The 19707-nt window shown below is 41.5% G+C and overlaps 1 protein-coding gene across 1 annotated transcript; it reads left to right on the top strand.

The window, feature by feature from the left end:
* The first annotated feature begins 1031 nt into the window (after nucleotides 1-1031).
* On the top strand, nucleotides 1032-19707 carry acanb (aggrecan b). The gene is made up of 19 exons (XM_078256619.1): nucleotides 1032-1102; nucleotides 6702-6786; nucleotides 7302-7685; nucleotides 8013-8187; nucleotides 8895-9022; nucleotides 9143-9436; nucleotides 9648-9845; nucleotides 10771-10945; nucleotides 11061-11188; nucleotides 11285-11578; nucleotides 11712-11819; nucleotides 11988-12095; nucleotides 12275-13408; nucleotides 13604-13717; nucleotides 13862-14020; nucleotides 14451-14533; nucleotides 14616-14760; nucleotides 14988-15170; nucleotides 17044-19707. Exons 2-19 carry the CDS (start codon nucleotides 6708-6710, stop codon nucleotides 17133-17135), a joined length of 3981 nt encoding a protein of 1326 aa, XP_078112745.1. The 5' UTR covers nucleotides 1032-1102; nucleotides 6702-6707; the 3' UTR covers nucleotides 17136-19707.

The raw sequence follows: 19707 nt of genomic DNA, 5'->3' as shown, positions 1-19707 counted from the left end.
GAATCTATGACCCTGACCATGGCTCTGATATGACAGTAGCCTAACTGTGTATTGATAAATGCATGCCGCTGTCTGTAGTGCTGAAATGATAGACTGATTTATTGCGACTTTTTCTCAGAGTCCCGTCCTTCTGTGAGTTTCGTCTTGGATCTATAATATTCTCTAAACTATATGGCTGATGAAGGTCTAGTACCAAAATGTGTAGACAGTGTGTAGGAGTTTTGTTTAAAACTTTTGACCTACTCGTCCCCCTCCTATGCACCTGCCTAATAAAATAAATTTACGTAAAATGTCTGTAAAATCATGTTCAGGAGTATTCTCCTGAACATGATGGAGTGTAAAATTAAAGGTGGAGAACGCCTTAGTTTTATAAGTACATACTTGTAATGTTATCTATCTAGCTCAACAAAGAATGCAACAGCTCTAAGATTTTCATCATGGCCAACCTGAGAAACTGCATTTGTACTATATGTACTGAATGTACTATACTTTGTTTAGCTGGTTCAGCTTTGTTGGCTAGCTGGACAGGTTGTGCAACAATAGCCACAATTTATATTTAAACAGATTTATTGGTTGTATTGGTTTTGCCTACACATGTACAAGTGAAACAGGTTAGAGCAAAGACCAATTGCTTGATACTAAATTATAAATAAATTATATTTGTCAACATGCATAGCTACTTGTGAAAGTTTTGGAACCATGTTTGTCTATTGCCTTTAAAGTTTATATAGTGTATTTAGTGTGTAAAGCAGCATGAACCTCCATTCAAACCAATTTGACAGGAAGTTTGAGATAATCTGACATTTGCCAGGAGCAGCAACAATCCTTTCTTTTTAAAGATTTTGTCTGATTCTGTGCTTCAGCTTTGACATTCAAGGGTGTTTGTATGACCTCACCAACTGGCAGCAAAGGATCACGTCTCTCTCTCTCTCTCTCTCTCTCTCTCTCTCTCTCTCTCTCTCTCTCTCTCTCTCGCTCTCTCTCTCTCTCCAACATCTAAATATGTGGTAGAGTTTGAATAAAGCTTCTTTCTGCTCTCCCACTCAGGCAGGAGCAAGAGGCCCCTGGAGTCGCTGGAACTGGGAGCTTTGGAGCATTAACGGTACGTTTCCAACTTACCACTGGATTCCCTAACAAGGAATATTGTGAAGGGGTTTTAGGGGATATACTTTGACACTTCTTCATCCTCTGATTGGGGGGACAGGTATTGGTTGAGGTACTGTACTCAGATGTCAAAGCAAAGGTAACAGTTTGAAGTTGCTTTTTTGATATCAAGCAGTTCAGATCTGTGGGAAGTTAATTATAACTAATATTGTACAAGTCAGATTTGACATAACAGATAACATAAGGTTAGATTTTGTGCTCATGATGCCATGGGAGTTGTGATTTATTTGCTGGAAGTCTGATATGGCTTCTAAATTTAGCTGAGTTGACTTTAATGAGTTGTTAATGGAGTCAGCTAACTAAGTGATTGTGGATTTTTGATTTGTTGGTTTAATTTCTCTGTGCTGTTGTGATTCCACAGTGATTTCAAATGTACAATGTGGCTAAAATAAGAGTTTTAAAAGCAGGACATTGTTACAATTGTATGTGGAATACAGAAATGAATTAGTCAGTTAGTTTTCTGGACGACTTTCCTGGATGAAGAGCGGCATGTATGTAATTTTACTCAGTTTTTGAATTCATTTTGTCTTAGTATGCCAGTACTCGATGTTTTGTGGTCCAACCCTTTATGGCTTGTGATCCCTAAGGCTTTAAACAAAGCAATGTCTACTTGTCGTTGTACTACCAATTTGAAACTCTTCAATCAAAGAAGAATTTGTTTTCCTTGTTTATTTTTTAGAGGCCTGAAAAGGTAAAATGATCTAGTAATTCACAAGAAAAAAAGCAAAGATTAGAAGAAAGGCTGACGAAGTGGGGGTCCAACATCCAGGTAGGGAACCACTGATGGCATTATGTGAAATAAGACACTAAAATGTGCAACAGTGCCCAAATATCTTTATATATTTATATATATATAATCAGTTTCCAGTCTTAAATGAGGAGAACAATGTTATTTTACTTTCAAATGCAAGCATTTGAGCAGTAGCAAACTGTGTTTGATTATTGGGAAAACAATACTACTAACATAGGAAACTGTCAAGAGTGACATCCTGTTACTATGGTAACATCAAGCTGTTTGAGCACAATTGTTCAGTTAAAGCAAATGTCTTTATATTTAGGCAAATTTGTAAGCTACTGAAGTAGCATTCGAGACCTCAGATATTGTGTGTCTACTTGCGTGTATGTTTGACACATTAAACTAATGTGCACATGCTGCTCAAGCATGTCTTTGTATGTCGGTGTCGGTACTAATGCACCCATAAGAACCTGTGAATATGATTTTTTCCCCTCCACCCATTTAACTGTACAAGAGTCTGTGTGTGTTCTCAAACACAGGCCTTACAGTATGTGTCAATAGCGACGTATGTACACACACTCCCATGCGTTTTCTTTACCAGGGGCATCGGACGTGCGCTCCCACACATCCCCATGGTAATCTATGAGTGTTGGTCTGTGTTTCTGTGTGTGCATGCGTATCAATGTCAACTCTGTTCTTCTGCTGAGGGACTCTGTAGGGTTGGAGGAGAGAGGGAGGTTGTGAGCCTCCCCTGGATGCTCGCCTTGTGTTTACCTTGGCAGGGTCGCACCCCCCAAGGCCCTGCCCCTGTCCGTTGCTGGAACAGACCATGGCCTTATTGCCCCCCACCTCAGCTGGGAGCGGAACATACCACAGCGGCCGAACAGGGGAGCCAGCAGCCACCCCACCGACTGAATGGGCACACTGTGGAGAGAGGGCTGACTGGCTTGACCTGGCCTGGTGTGGCTTGCTCATGAATGCGAGTGCACGTTATGAATTGGCCACAGTTTAAATGATGCATTTAAAGAGAGCCAAGGGTCTGCTCAATGATAGTAAGCAATAGTGAGTCGAGGTTTTGGTTGGCTCGCTCAGAGAAATGAGGAGAGATTTTTGCTGGCGTTCTCTGTGTAAATTCATTGTGAGTTAGTGCAGTTTGATTTCTAGCTAGTTTTGCTGTCTTTATCCATTTTTGGGAGGCCCACCTTGACTGTGACATATTGCATTGTAATTTCATGTAAAATAATACCACCAGAAAAATATAGCACTAATGATTACCTTTTTATGTATGGGATATATATAGAGGATATATATATATTTCATATACATTTTCACTGTCCGCTCTGGATCAGTTTAACCATCCCTGAAGAAGCGTGCTCTGTTGCACCTATAACCACATCTATAACCACACCCAAGACTGATGTCACATTGCTCTGATACATCCTGAAATACACTTCTACATCAGACCCTAAGTTAAACCACAACGTTTTTCAGCTGCTGTTAAGTTTCTCTTTATTAGAAATACTGTATACATTATATATTGCCCTTGATCCTATGGCAAGACAGTTGACATGCAGCTTCAATAGAATTAAATGTTTCCATGAAAAAATATTAAGAAGGCAATGATAATGATTTGGTGTATATCCCTTAAAATCATAGAGCTGAGACTTCATTCTTGTCTTAACATTTTAGACCAATTTTAAAAAATCCTACTTGAAGAAATCCATTGTTGAAGATGAAGAGATATCCATTTCAATACTCGCAAATGTCTCCAAAGCTACTTAAAGGCATGTTGTATTAATGCTCATATGCATGAGCGACATCTTAAAAGGAGATGTTAATGGAAGGTTGTTGTTGTTGGAAAGATCAATTTGGGAATAATAGAAATTTGGTAATAATCCAGAAAAGCTGAGAATAAGTCCAACTATGTTATATAATTGTAAAAAAAAAGAAGGCAGGAATCGCCCCCCAAAACAACAAAACATCAAAGGAGTTACAATACGTCATCACAAAGAGGTTCCGGTGGTGGACTGAAGATCAGATCCTGATAATAAATCAGTGTGCGATTATTCCAGGAAGGATCTGTCTACATATGCCGTGTGGTATTTTGTGTTTCCTCTCAAACTAAGCAAACATTCACTCTCAGACAGATCTTAGTCAGCAGGGCAAATATTAGTCTTAGTGCCTATATGCCCTGGATCTGTGGAACGCAGAGAATGCTGGCAGATCCCACGCACGCACGCACGCACGCACACATATGCAGTTTAACAGTGTGTTACAGTGAATAGATATGATTATAAAAAAGGTCACTGCATTTCTCTTTTAGCCTTTCATCAGGCTGCCAGCCTCAGGTCAGCCACTGCAAACACTTTTTGACTGTGAGCTCCAGGTTTATTGGTTGAAAATGTCTCTGTGTGGCTGTTTGGAATGAACCGAGTGCATTCTGCAGCCCGTCCTGGGGCTTGTGAACGCAGCACAATGAGGGTTCAGTTGGGACTCTCAACGGTTTTGTATGTTTGGCTGTGCTGCACGTCACAGCAGTGGAAAGCTGAGAGAAAATAAGCAATGCGGTAATTAGGGCTTGACAGATGTGGGTTTGCGATAGCGGAGCTGATGTTTTTGGACTTGTTGCTTTAAATGAAAATTTACAGAAAACAGAAAGAAAAAAAAGCAAGACTAAGAGCCTACTGCCATGCAGCCATTGGAGTTTTGAGCTAAATGCCAACATCAGCATGCTAACATGCTCACAATGACAATGCTACTAGGGTTGGGTACCGAAACCGAGTTCCACTATGGAATGCAACCGGTAGGAATTGGACCGGATTATAACGCAAATTTCGGTTCCATTACACACGTTCACTGGCAATCACATCATAGCCACGCCCTAAAAGCCGATTTTAAAATCAACAAGACCATAATTGAAAAAATTAACATCATTCTGTGTTGCAGAAGACTTAAAACTAGCAACTGAGACCATAAACTCATTATGAAAATGTTTACTGAGGTAATAAATCAAGTAAGAAGTGGGTCACTTTCTCATAGACTTCTACAGAAACTGACCTCCTTTTGCAACCGCACGTGTCGCCCCCTGCTGGAATTCAGATAGAATGCAGGTTTAAGGCACTTCCGCATTTGCAGCACTTCGCCGAACCGGATGCATTATCCATTAATATTATACAGTCTATGGTTCCACTTAATGTGTCAACAGAAATATTTTCCCTCTCTCGCTCCGAAACGGATGTAAAAATATCATACTTTCTCTGTAGTCTACTGTTAGCTAGCTACCCTAAATGTAGACTACTTTTAAAATGTTCCCTATGGGCTCACCAAAATGGACGTAAAAACATATTAACCATTAACCATTCACTTTTCAGTTTTTCAAGAATCGGTTTAGGAATCGGAATCGTTTTAAAAGTACTGGTTTGGCATCGGAATTGTAAAAACGATACCCAACCCTAAATGCTACCATACTGTTGTATAGCAAGTATAATGTTTAAGATGTTTACTATCTTAGTTTGACATGTTAGCATGCTAGAATGCTAGAATTAGCAGTGAACACAATATAAGTAGGCCTACAGCTGAGGCTGATGGTAATGACATTAGTTTTGCAGGACTCATAAATGTATTGCACACATTCAATATTTGACCTGATGATGGCGCTAGAGGAAATGTCAGATAATCACCAAAGTCTTTACGATTCATCCTGAGGGCACTATGGATATTTGTACCAGATTTAATGGCGATCCATCAAATAGTTGTTGAGATATTTCGCTAAAAGACAAAAATGTCAACCTCATGGTGGCGTTAAAGGGAAAAGTCACGGGATCACCAAGGTCAGGATGCTTCATCCTCTGAGAACCATTATACATGTCTGCACAAAAAGTAAATTGAAGTAGTTTGGAAAGTAGACCAAGTGGTGGAAAAACTGACTTCTCTAACCATGTAGAAAATAAGCTAAATAAGAACTCAATTAAATAAAAACACAAATAAATACTTCATAGCAGTTTTTTGTGGGAAATTTGGCTTAGAGCATGGCAAATACAAGCATACATATATTTATTGGCAAGCAGATGAATTCTTACTCTATTTGTAATCAGAAAGACTTGAGATACTGAGAACAATTTGACAGCAGCAGATTGTTTTTTTTATACATGCACAAGCACCATAAATATACAGTATAAACACAAAAAGACAAAAAACGAATCGTTAGTAAGGTGGAAAAAATGCCTCATTTTTCATCTTGAAGTAATTTCTTGGAAAATGAAAAAGTGTTTGAAATGAATGAATTTACTTCTCCCTCTCAGCCTGAACTTAATTTTAGTACTAAAGACATTTCCTGTGCCTTGAGACAGAGGAGCTTTCATTCCTCAGTGAGCATGTAAGGTATTTCCAAATCATACTAGAGACTCTTGACGTCCACTTTCCATTTTAGCCAACGAGACTGACGGAATAACCAACCAAATGTAGTATCCTAGATAGCATGGAATATGAATGTAAGTGTACAAGAGTTTGGAAAAAACACAGTGGCTTTCAGGGGCAGAGGAAATGATAATAAACCTGCTTATTCATTCTAACACTTACTTCATTGTTCATTCAGTGCAGCAAATGTTTATCATTTTACATTCCCTCTATATACTTTACTCTATGATTATGCTAATTTTGTGATGTGATGTGAAAAGGCCAAATAGCACCATAAACATTACAATAGCTTTCAGTAACTTTGAGCTCTGTCTGTCCTTTCCGTCATTAATTATCTCCTCTACACAAATTTGATTCCAGTGTTGTCCATTTGGGTGTTTTTCAGGTAACGATGACCCCCCTGCTTCTGCTTTGTGTGTCCTTGCCCTTCATCTCGGCAACAGTATTGTTTGAGCTTAAAAACCATGATGGTAAGTGTGATTTAATAACATGGATTCTTCATTGTCATTGTGTAAACAATTAAATACGTGTCTCCAGACCCTTTGGAAACCGGACTATAAGACAAAGAGAAATGACTAGTAAGCTGTATTATAAAGGTAATTGTTAGTTCTGTCATTATCTTTTGTGTAATTCTTTTTTCCTAGTAATTTCCAAAGATGCATTATTCCTCCCAAAAGTGCCAAGCAGTACAACAACAAAGTAGTCCTAGGACAGTTTTAAATGTGTTTTTGGTTGGTTTTTGACTGTTGGTTTGCTTAGTTTGTAGATCAATTAATTTTTAATATATAATAATTAATTAATTTTATGTAGGGTTGGTGGATTGATCACTGGCTCCTTGTGTCCAAATTTTAAAGTGTCCTTGAGCAGGAACCCATAATTGCTACAGCCTTGTATGGTAGTTCTGCCGCCCTACTGTATATTAGGTTGTATTCTCCTTAACACGTAAAAAGACTAAAAACGTAACCATGACCTATCTTTGCATTAGACTTGGATGGCACAATGCGTGTCAGCATCCCTATGGAGATGCCTCTCCGTCCTCTGCTGGGAAGCAAGGTAGTGGTACCATGTTACTTCCAGGACAACACAGTCAATGATACCGGAGCCCCGACCGTCGCCCCGCTCTCCCACCGCATCAAATGGACCTACGTCACCAAGGAGAAAGTCACCACGATCCTGGTGGCGTCAGAGGGAAAAGTTCAAGTGGAGACAGAGTATTTAGACAGAGTGACGATGATCAACTACCCGCTGGTGCCCACTGATGCAACCATCGAGATAACAGAGCTGAGGTCCAAAGATTCTGGCACCTACCGCTGCGAGGTGATGCACGGCGTTGAGGACAACTATGACTCTGTGGACATCCAGGTTCAGGGTACGCCACAGAAACATTAAGTTTCATTTAATCCACTGCAATATTAAAACCATTATCTAATCACCACATGGAAGTCAAACTTCCTTCAGTACATAGAACAACTTAGCCCCTGGAATTTATCTCAAAGGTCCTCTTTTACTAAAGGTTTACAGGAAGATCTACATGTCCAAAAAAGGTTAAAACTTCTATATACATGTTTGCAGCAAAATCCAAGTGTTGCTAAAACTTTTCCCTAGTGTTGCTAAATATTTTCCTCAAAAACAATGCTCTTAGTGCACATGTAGAGCCCAGTATCTAATATTAAAGATCACTTTCCGTATGTCACAGGTATTGTGTTCCACTACCGAGCCATCTCCACCCGCTACACCCTGACGTTCGAGAAGGCAAAGGCCGCCTGCATCCAAAACAGTGCCACCATTGCTACTCCAGCCCAGCTGCAGGCTGCTTACGATGACGGCTACCACCAGTGTGATGCTGGATGGCTCTCGGATCAGACTGTCAGGTAGTTTCCGTCAATCCATCCTTCATTTCTGAACTGCTTATACTGATCATTATGGACAGGCAGCCATCAAACAAAGTTACAGTCACACCTACGAGCTATTTAAAGTTTCTAATTCACCAAACCAGCACATCAAAAGCCACACAGACACAAGAATAAAGTGCAAATTCCACACAGAAAGGACAGGCTGGCCTGCAGATTCAAACCCAATATCTTCTTTTGTTGCTGAATGACCACTGAGCCACTGTACTGCAGAAGTCAAGGCAGAGGTATGCTTTAATGAACTGGTGTATTTATAGGTGTTTTGAATGGCCACACTTGAAGACAGGGTAGAAAATGTCTACTGTAAAAGAGTGGGAAAAAACGTACAAATATGGATAATGGACACTTTCAGACAGTCTTTCCTCAAAGGCATTCATGCTGTTGACAGAAGTAGTTGTAAGAAGAATAAAAAGAGATAGTTTGAGAGAGAAGTTCCGACATACGGGAGTGCAGAAAGAGAGGGTTTTAGACACCATTCGACCATTTGACAAGCACTACCAAAATGATGTTTTGGGCTTTGGTGTCTAATTTTGACAGCGATAATATAAAACTAAATAATATCTTAAACATACCAACAGACTTGCAATAAATGACAGTAAAAGAACTGATGTTGTTGCTGAATTTTATCAAAGTCCATCTGCTGACCGACTTCTCCCTTGACCTCTCAGGTACCCCATCCATGAGCCGCGGGAACGTTGCTTTGGAGACAAGGAGGACTTCCCCGGCGTGAGAACCTATGGCGTGAGAGATGTCAATGAGACCTACGACGTGTACTGTTTTGCTGAGAAGCTGTCAGGTACACTTATCAAACAAGGGTAGCAACAAAGGCTGCCTGACCCACATTAACCTCTGTAGTGTATACATAACTGTCACTGTCATGTCAATGACATGTGTCTCCCTTCCTCTCTCCTCCCAGGCAGGGTCTTCTACTCCATGTCTGTAGAGAAGTTTACCTTCTATGAAGCAGGAGATCAGTGTGCCAAACTCGGTGCCCGACTTGCTACCACCGGAGAGCTATACCTGGCCTGGAAGGCTGGCATGGATGTGTGTAATGCTGGCTGGCTGGCGGACAGGAGCGTACGCTACCCTATCAACATCGCCAGGCCTCAGTGTGGAGGGGGGCTTCTGGGAGTAAGAACTGTCTACCTGTTCCCCAACCAGACAGGATACCCCTACCCAGACTCTCGCTACGATGCTGTCTGCTTCCAAGGTAAATCCTTCCTGGAGATTTTAGGGGAAATCTACCTGGACAAACGATATATGTTCAGTGGATTCTGGGAGCTTCTTTGTTGACATAACTCATAGCTGTTTTGTAATAATGCTTATTTAAGGTGAATTTCTTCTATAATATTTCTGAAATTTCTGGGACCCTTAAGACTTTAAAACATTTATCAAACAATTATGCAATCTTCTCTCCTCAGCTGGTGAGGATGCCGATGCCGTTCCCATGAGGACCACTCCTTTTCCAGACATAATCCGCATGACACCCGCCCCTGGGATGTACCCAAGCTTCACCCCGACATCTGGGGGAGAGGAGATCAAGCGCGGAGAAGTCGCCGTCACCCTACTGCCCGTCGGGCCCAGTATGACAGACTTAGATTCTGCCATGGCTCCCACAGGTAAGTTGGTTATGTACTTGATCAATAAAAAAAAAAACCTGTTGGAATACATTTCTACAAAAGGTACTGTAGAGCAGTGGTTCCCAACCTGGGGTCCGGGGACCCCTCAGGGGGGCGGCAAAGATCACAGGGGGGGCGCAAGTCTTTATCTGGTTTGAGGTAAAAAAAAGCTCATATAAAGCTACTTATAGACATAAGTAGGGGGGGGCGCCAAGGCAAAAAGGCTGGGAACCACTGCTGTAGAGCCTTCTGTGCAAGTTCCTGCCTTTGATGATACCAAAGATAAAAAGTTGGCTGCAAACTTTGACTATATTTAAGAGAGTCTATGGAATGGGACAGCTACTGTATGTTGACCAATTCCAATGACCTATTTGGAGATGCCTAACAAAATTCTATTTCTGTTAGCTATTCAGGTTGCAAAAGCAGGCAGGAGCCTGACCAAAAACACATCCAAGTATCCAAGCAGCAGAATCCAAGTGTCAGCACTATTATGTTCAATACTTTCCCGACGTGTATTTTGACAAGCTAAATACACCACTTCTATGAAATCCTATCATGCATGCCTGTGGCTAGTTTATTGGCCAGAAGTCATTGGCTAATATGATGTTAAATAACCACAGAGCAGCCAAGAAATTACATATCAATGTTCAAACTATGAGTAGATGACCACAATTTGCATCTGGAAAATGCAATTTATATACTATATACATACTATGCAATAATTTAGCAATTTGCATAGTATGCATAAAAGTATCAGCTAAATGACATGCAATGTAATGTAATGAAAATAATGGCATAATGAGAAATTAAAGATGACTGAACAAAGTAGGCTAAGCTGGAAGAAGAGTAAATTACATAAAATGAGAGTTTTTACCTTCCTTCTGTCCCGTTGTGTTTCTTCTCTTCCCTCACTTTCATTTCTCAGGTGTGGTGTTCCACTACCGACCCATCACCGGTCGGTACACTCTGACCTTTGTGGAGGCTCAGCAGGCCTGCCAGAGTGTCGGGGCGGTCATCGCCAGCCCCCAGCAGCTGCAAGCAGCCTTTGAGAAAGGCCTGCACCAATGTGATGCTGGCTGGCTCCGCGACCAGACTGTCAGGTGAGCTGGAGGCATGTGTAGGATAGAGATAGACCAATATATCATGATTCCTGGAGGGATATCATGGCAAAGCAAAACCTTAATATGATGTACCAATATTCTCTTTCATGCTCAGGTATCCCATTGTGTTACCCAGAGATAACTGTGCCGGTAATCTGCCACAACTCCCAGGAGTCAGATCCTACGGCCTGAGACCAGCTAGCGAACATTACGATGTTTTTTGTTATGTGGAACGTCTGCGAGGTGAGAAGCTCACTCACTTAAATATCTATCCACCTACCTATCTACTGTATCTGACATGTTTGAGCTCTTCTAAATGTCTGTGAATGTTTCTTCCAGGTGAGGTCTTCTTCACCAGTGACTATGACAGCTTCTCCTTTGAGGAGGCTGTGCAGCACTGTCAGAAACTCAACACCACCTTGGCCACCACTGGGCAGCTGTTCGCTGCCTGGAACCAAGGGCTTGACAAGTGCCGTCCAGGCTGGCTGATGGACCGTAGTGTCCGCTACCCCATTACAACTCCCAGGTCACACTGTGGAGGTGGTCAGGTTGGGGTTCACATGATCTATGCTTACCCCAACCAGACAGGATTTCCTGATGAGCATTCACGTTATGATGCTTACTGTTTCAAAGGTAGGAAAGGGTTAGGTGTCTTAAAGTCTCCTAAACAGCACTTCTTCCAGACAAATTCACCAACATTAGATGTTATTACTATTCCTTAAAAACTCGCATTAACTAATCTGTTATTTCATTTTGTCTTTTTCAGCTGAAATTCCCGTTGTTGACATTGAACATGAAACCAGTGTGAATCTGACGATGACGGTGGATGTTATCAACAAGACAACAGTCACAGTTGATCACTTTGCTCCTACAGGTGAGCCGGATGCATGAAATCTGTTCTCTGAAGTCCTCGTTAATACCTTGGCTTGGTCTTGAGGTTTTATTATTTCTCAAAATACATAGTCCTAAATATTATCTTAATTTTGTATATATAATATAATTTGCATAGTATGCATCTTCATCATCTCTTGTTTGTTTTTAGTTGAAACTACTGTGCACTACAATGAAACTGAAACCAGTGTGAATATTACTGAAATAGAGGATTTTATCAACAAGACAACCATCACAACTGATCAAGTTGCTCCCATTGGTAAGACAACTGGAAATAAATGTGTGACTGAAAAGTGTCTTTTACTTTCCCTTTTAATTGCTTACAATCATTAGGCTACAGTTATATTATTTCAATAAAGCTAAACACAATGTTTCACTTTGCTAAACAAGATATAACAAAGTATCTAATTTACTCTTGATTCTTAATATTTCAACCAGTGAGACCCCTTTTACCTCCAGTCCCTGTTGATGTGTCTGGCTCTGGTTCAGCTGTTGATGTGTCCGGCTCTGGTTCAGCTGATCATTCAGCCAGTGGGGAGATCTCAGGGGAGTCTGGCACCTCCAGTACCGGTGTTGATGCCTCCGGTTCAGGACAGAACGTCATTTTCAGCGTACGCACTGACGTCTTCTCTGGAGATCACTCTGCCTCTGGAGGTCTGCAGGAGGCAGAAGGGGGAAGTGCTGTCATCGTCACATCTGGAGAACTGGGTAGTGCATCTGGATCTGGGGAGGGGTTAGACGGACAACAATCTGGCTTCAGTGTATCGGGATCAGGTTTTACTAGTGGAAGTGGGGACATCAGTGGTAGCAGTGATGACTTGATCATCATGGTGGATGGGAAGATGGAGGAGGTGTCGAAAACTTATCAAAAACCCACTGAGCAAGAGTTAGGCCAGGGAGGCATTGATACCAGTGGGGCATTCTTGGAATCAAGTACGTCCGGATCTGGAAGTATGTCCGGGTCAGGCTCGGGTGGATTTTCTGGCATCTCATTTGTCGACCACAGTACCGTTGATCTGACAGTCCAGCCATCCGGTGAGCAGGAGGTGTCTGGATATCGCCCCTTTGGATCTGGGGTCCACAGCGGAATTCCCAGTGGTTTTCCATCTGGTGTCTCAGGCAGCGGCTCTGCCTCTGGGGACTATATGCTGCATCGTGGTGATGTCATTTACCTAACAGACAATGACATGATAGATATCACCAAACTGCCACAGGAACGCCACCCTGAGCAGGGACGGGGGGTGGTGGAGGTAAGCGCAGATGGAAGTGGGTCAGGGAACCATCATGAATTTAGTGCCACTTTGGACCAAAGCTCGCATCTCTCAGGAAGCGGAGCCCCTCATGAAAAACCATCTGCTGAGAAGATTTCTATCGCCCTACCGCCTGGAATGACTTACACTGAGTACATTGCCAGTCTCGGTGAATCAGGACTCGGGCATGAGGGTCAGGAAACCCGTGCAGAACCTACAGTTTATGCAGTGACTCCAGACGCAGCCTACACCAGCCCAACCACAGCACCGTCGTTGTCATTAGCAACCCCTTCTGCAGTGGAGCAACCTGAAGTAGTGGAAGGTAAGTTGTGATATCATACTGTTTCATGAGGCCAGAAAAGCTGTTGTATTCACATAATTAACATTTTGGGAAATGCACTTCTATGTCCACCTAAGTATTTTAGCAATTCTCCTTGTAATGCAGCACCATTGATGAACTAGAACTACTTAATCAGCAATACTGTTCAAAGTAAAGTATCTTTCTCTCTGCTGTCAGCCTCTGCAGACCCTTGTGATCCAAACCCCTGCGGTTCAGGATCCTGCTCTGTGCAGGGAGAGCTCGCTGTGTGTCAGTGTCCTACTGGTTTCACTGGTGAAGCCTGCTCAACACGTGAGTCACCAAACTACCATAACAGACACCACTGTATTGTTTGTATTGCCATTTATCTTGTACTGGATACCAATGTAGAAATTCTATCTTTTATATACAGCATTTTATGCTTTTGTCCACATGTGTTTTACTGTGTGTGTGTAGTTGTGCAGGGCTGTGCAGAGGGCTGGTTGGAGTTCAAGGGAAGCTGTTACCTCCACTTTTCGGAGAGAAACACCTGGTCTGAGGCTGAGCAACGCTGTCAGGAGGTCAACGCCCACCTGGTCAGCATTGGCTCCCAAGAGGAGCAGCAGTTTGTCAATTGTGAGTAGCTCAGTGTGTGCTTCTACCTGCTCCTGCATGTTTTTGCTACAGTTAAGGTAATTCTATTTCTCTCCAAAATGTATGGGTTCTTCCTTGGCCCATGCTACACCCTTCCATCAAGTTTCATGAACATCGTGCCAGTAGTTTTTCTGTAATCCTGCTGACAGACAGACAAACAAACAAACGGACAAACTGAAAACATATCCTCCTTGGCGGAGGTAAATATCTAACAGGTCGGACAGTATAAGTAAAGGGGAGAATGTCTAACTTTTAAGAGCTATAAATGCTACATTGCTGTTCAGGTTTTGATGAAATAGGGAGGGATAATGTATCTTGTTACTACTACAGCCATTTGAGGGATGCAAGGATACTATGAGGGAGGACATCTATAAGACGTTTAAGCTAAAATATATTTTTCTTTGCAATGCAGCCTTTGGCCAGGACTACCAGTGGATTGGACTTAATGACAAAGATGTGCAGAATGAGTTCCGCTGGACAGACAGCAGTCCTCTGGTGAGTTTGGTTGCTTAACAACTGTCTACATAATTTATCTTTTATATGTAGCTATTAATGATCGTCTTTGTAACGTCCTTAGACCTTTGAGAACTGGAGGCCCAACCAGCCAGATAACTACTTCAACTCTGAGGAGGATTGTGTGGTGATGATCTGGCACGAGGGCGGACAGTGGAATGACGTGCCGTGCAACTACCATCTTCCCTTCACCTGCAAGACTGGACCTGGTATGCTTACTAGGTTGGAATATGTATCTGGCCAAGAAGTGATTCTGGAAATTCTTTCTAGAAGGAAAATTTGCATGGGATGTGAAACAGTTGGATTACTAAAAAATTGAACCAGCAACCATGACCAAGACGAGATTCGTAACCACCAACTGTCACTTGACGTCTGTTTATTAATAAACTGTTTATTTTTGTATCATTTTTAATTGGTTGTCCGTCTTCTTTTTCAGCCATGTGCCGAGCTCCCCCTGAGGTGGAACACGGTCGGCCGATGGGCAGCGGCAGAGAGCGCTACCCCGTCGACTCTATAGTCCGCTACCAGTGTGACGCAGGCTACGCACAGCGCCACCTGCCCGTCATACGCTGCATGCCAGACGGACAGTGGGAGAAGCCACAAGTGGAATGTACAGAAGGTGAGCTTGCAGGGATATGCTGACATGTGGATTTACCATCCCGAATTTAAAAATGATGGTGTCTTAAAACAACATGCAACTGTGGCTCAGTTACTGCTAATTTTAGCAGCATCAGCCAAAAACAACCAAAACAGGAGGAATTAAGAGCACAATTGCCCCTCTATATATAGTGGAAATGTTTAGTTCAAAAGTAGCTTTTATCACATATTAGATCTGTTGGATCCAACATAAGTGTGTGGTCTCTAAAGCTGAATTTATAGTTGTGCATTGAGGAGTTACAGCGTAGCTTCAGAGCCTAAGTGCGTAGACGCCATAGCTACACCAACGATGAGATAATCATAGAAATGATTGACTGAAGACTCAGTAGTCTTCCCCTTAACACAATAAGCCATTTCCACGATAAATCTGCTCACCTTGACCACCAGTTGGTGTCACAGTAAATCTAAACAAAGCGATTGCGTGGGTGAAGTTTCTGTTAAGTAATGAGACAAGGCTAATATCTATATATCTATATCATGTATGTGATATTGTACACTAGGGCATTAACGAATAGTGTAGTTTAGTAGTCATCACCTACTCCCCAAAAGTTGGGGAAATGCAATCTCGCAAATAAACTGTCCCCAGATTTCATGAAGTTTATGAATTTGTTTATTGAAAAACATGAATAGCGGCTGACACAGTGGAATGAGCCGTCATAAGGACACAGATAATTAACACATTTTCCTCAGATAGCAAGTGTAACCAAAAAATAGGCTGTAAACTGTGTAGTCTCGCATTGCCAGACCTTCCTCCACAGCTCTGCGAAGGAGGATCTAGCTAGTCCACACATCATTCCGAGGGAACTTGTTTTGGTGGAACGTGGTCGTTCAAAAGTTGTTTTAATCGTGCAACAGAAAACTCAGATTAGACAGATAGTCTAGCTAGCTGTCTGGATTTACCCTGCAGAGATCTGAGGAGCAGGTAACCATAGTCCTCACAAATCCACCGGAGTTTAGTAAGCAAACACAACGAGAGCGGAAGGTGAGGGACATCCAGGTTGAAAATGATGGATATCCAGCAATCTCCTAAATGAATCATTGTTGATATAGACTATAAATAGTGCAAACAGAAATTCAAATCGTACTCACCACAATGAAACAGCATAATAAAAGTGTAAAAATAGATAATATCCAACATCTGTGTGTCCCTGATAAAGTGACAGTTTATCGCTGTCGCTACAGTCCTCTTTTAGTTATGGTTAGCATTCAAGAAAATGTCCGCTCTACTGTATGTCCGTTGCTTTACCGCCTTGCACTGCAATGTCTTAAGTCACACAGAACAACTATGACTTGTTTACCCGCACCGCCCCCTGCTGCATATCTGATGTAATTACATGCATATCTGATACATTGCCACTACTTCATTACTGCACCATGTTAAAACCAAAGATGAACAAATAATTGACAATAATGCGCCAGGTTGATTACTAGTTTTGATGGTCGCATATTTGAATATTCTGTGAAACCCCTGCTGTACACATGTAGCAAAGGTCCCTGGTCGAACCAGGGACGTTGCAGTTCATTCTCAATGCCTTAAACCCCTAGACTACCTGGGCACCCCTAGTGCATGTTTTTAATCCACTTCATTCATGAATAAGATATGGAGGACCCAGGCTAATGATGGGAGATTTAAACCTTGAAACAAACATAAATTGTAAAGTGTGTTAAATACACCTCCTGCAGAGCTAACATTTCAACATTACACTGATGAAGAGCCCATGGTAGCTTTGAAAATGGATCCTCTAAGTCACACCACTCACAGGGTAATTTATAAGTCTATTGGCAACTTGTGTTTACATGATGTCATCAGTATGCGTACCTTTTCTCTCCCCCAGCCGGTGCCAACAGCAACAGGCTACACAAAAGATCCCTCAGAAGAAGAAGTAAAGGGGTCAGCAGCCAACAGGAACAGAGGAAGCTGCTCTGAGCAGGAAATGAAAAGGACATACAACAGAGAGCCACAAAGGACCCCCCTCTTGTAAAGAAGCATGGACACCAATGCAAATGCCCGATCAAAAAGATAACTTTCTCTACCATGTGTATACACACACACTAAAGCACATTTAGACAATGATAGTGTAATTGACTGATGTTTTGGATCTTTGAGTGTCACCCTGCACCTTCTGAAGGCAGTTTTTTCTATGTATAATTTATAGCTGTGATCTAGTATTTGAAAGCATTTTTTCAATGCACATGATGACATTTTCTGCAATCAGTTGCCAGCACTGCACACAAAGTAAGGTAGATAAAATGGTCAAATAGTGATATAGAGGCTTAAGAGTGACACACAAAGTCCAAAACAGCCCATTAAAATAAACGTGTTTTCGATTGCAGCTGGATTCTCTGAAGTCAAACACATTGTTACATAGACTATTGCTATATTTTTAGGGTATTTTTCTAGATCTGTGTTTCTTAGTAGTTTCTTTCTTCTTTTATTTGGTCTTGAAGGACTACAATTGTGTGCTTCAGACTGGTGAAACAATGCTGTTTCTTACATTATAGGCAAAGACTGAATCTCAAACCTTTTTGGTTGTGACCCCTGAAAATACAGCAATGCGTACATGTTACCTCTCATAACCTACAATATAAGAATGGAAAAGTTAGGTTTTGTTTTATTTCAATTATCAGAGGAGGCCTACAAAAATCTAGCCTGGAAATCTAGACCCATATCCAAAAGATTAAGGGTCTGGCATTGAGTAATGAAAATGGCCCAACTCGAGGGGCGGCACCAAGCATTGAAAATCTCACTGCACGCAATTGGATAACACTACAACCACAACTAAGCCCCATAAGCCCCATACGCTTAGCTACCAGCGGAGCTAACTGGTAGATTAAACTGTCGTCATCTGTTTAGCTCGCCTCTGGCCCGCCTATCAGAAACACCAATGTGATTGGTGCAACTCGGCTACAAGGGCAAAGTTAATGAGCATCATCACTCAATGCCAGAGTGACTCGCTGAGCAAATTATAATTGTGCTCTTGCGAGAACTCTGGATTTCCAGGGTAACAAAAATCCAGAATTGCATAAAAACCCCAATCTGAGTAAAAGCAAGGGGTAAAAGACATGCCGATACATTGGTGATAAGCCATCTTTCAAGACCGCAACCTCAAGTTTGAGAGCTACTGTGCAAAAACATTGCCACAGTTTCAGATATACTGAAATGATTGTGCTGTTCCAATTGATGATGAATATAGAAATCCAAGTTCAAGACGTGATTAAAGTCACTGCAACAGACCTGGATTGAAATAATCAGCACTCATGCACTTTTGGGAGTCTTTAGTCACTTCTGTGCTAATCATTTGAATCCAGTGCACCTTAAAGACACAAAAAAAACAAATGTCATCTGTAGCCGACACATTTCAAGCAACGGAATAACAAGTGAGATTTACAGTATGACGCTGAATTGGCTGATGGCTTTTCTGCCAGGACCAGGTTGCAAAAGATCCACACCCAGTTTTGCATTTTCTCAAGAGTAATCAATTTCTTCTGTCAGCACTGTCTGATATAAGAATAATGCTTTAATGTGATTGGGTGTTTGCTGAATGAATGAGTTTCTCAGTGTAAATATTCTACCATTCTCTGAACAGCAGGATCTGTCAACAACTCACGCAGAGCAGACAATTTAATTGGTTGATTAATTCATAATCAACCTGTTTGTTGATTTGTTAGTTTTATTAGCTGGTAAGTTGCAGTTATGAGCTACTTATCAAGTGGGCATGACTTTTGATAGCCAGCTGAACATAAAGTCTCAGACATCTTCACGAAGGTTTCTGGCTTTGGTAATATAACAGGGTCTTTAAACAGAAATGTACTTCTTAAAACTTGAGGAATTTCACACTTTTAGGGAAAAGAAGCTGTGAAAGCAGTAAAAATGATTATGAAATATGATGAGAAAGAAGATGGAGAAGGTTGAGGTGGAGGTTATAAAATGTTGACCATGGCCTTTTAAAAGGTCAAGATTTGTTTTTCAACTCTGAAAGCAGATATTTGAGTCCGTATCTGACTTCTCACGGAACAACCATACACACAGACACACACACACACACACACACACACACACACAGACAGTCAAACTGGTACTCTAACGGACACACACACAATTTAGTAAACACCCTACAGAATCTGAAAGTGGATGAGTGAGCGTGACAACGCCACAAAGTGAAACACGTAGCTTGCTCAAAGTTTGTACATTTTGTACAAGTAAATAAATGAATGAAGGTGCTCTGGACACTCCTGGTGTGTGCTGAAATTCTTTTACTATTACATTACAGAGTATGCTAAGATTTCAACTTGAAGCAAACGTTTGAGTGAAGAAAATCAGTGAGTCTGTATCAGTGTTTTCATTCTTCAACAAACCGATTTATCTTTTGACAAATAAACCAAAATATGTGTAATGTTGCACACATACACGTCTGTTGTGACTTTGTTCAGATCCCGAATCCTGATGTGAACATACAGTATGTTGTACTGTGCTGTACCAAATAAAACTTGGAATCATC

The sequence above is a fragment of the Sander vitreus genome, chromosome 8 (assembly GCF_031162955.1).
Source record: "Sander vitreus isolate 19-12246 chromosome 8, sanVit1, whole genome shotgun sequence".
In the NCBI taxonomy this organism is placed as follows: domain Eukaryota; kingdom Metazoa; phylum Chordata; class Actinopteri; order Perciformes; family Percidae; genus Sander; species Sander vitreus.
Note: the sequence above shows the minus strand (reverse complement) of the source record. Positions and strands in the feature narration are given on the sequence as shown.

Excerpts from the sequence above, each read along its gene's own strand:
- acanb (XM_078256619.1), top strand. The coding sequence starts at position 6,708 with ATGACCCCCCTGCTTCTGCTTTGTGTGTCCTTGCCCTTCATCTCGGCA. Across the intron at positions 7,686-8,012 it reads TGTGGACATCCAGGTTCAGG|GTATTGTGTTCCACTACCGA; the intron begins GTACGCCACAGA and ends CGTATGTCACAG. Across the intron at positions 14,534-14,615 it reads GGACAGACAGCAGTCCTCTG|ACCTTTGAGAACTGGAGGCC; the intron begins GTGAGTTTGGTT and ends TAACGTCCTTAG.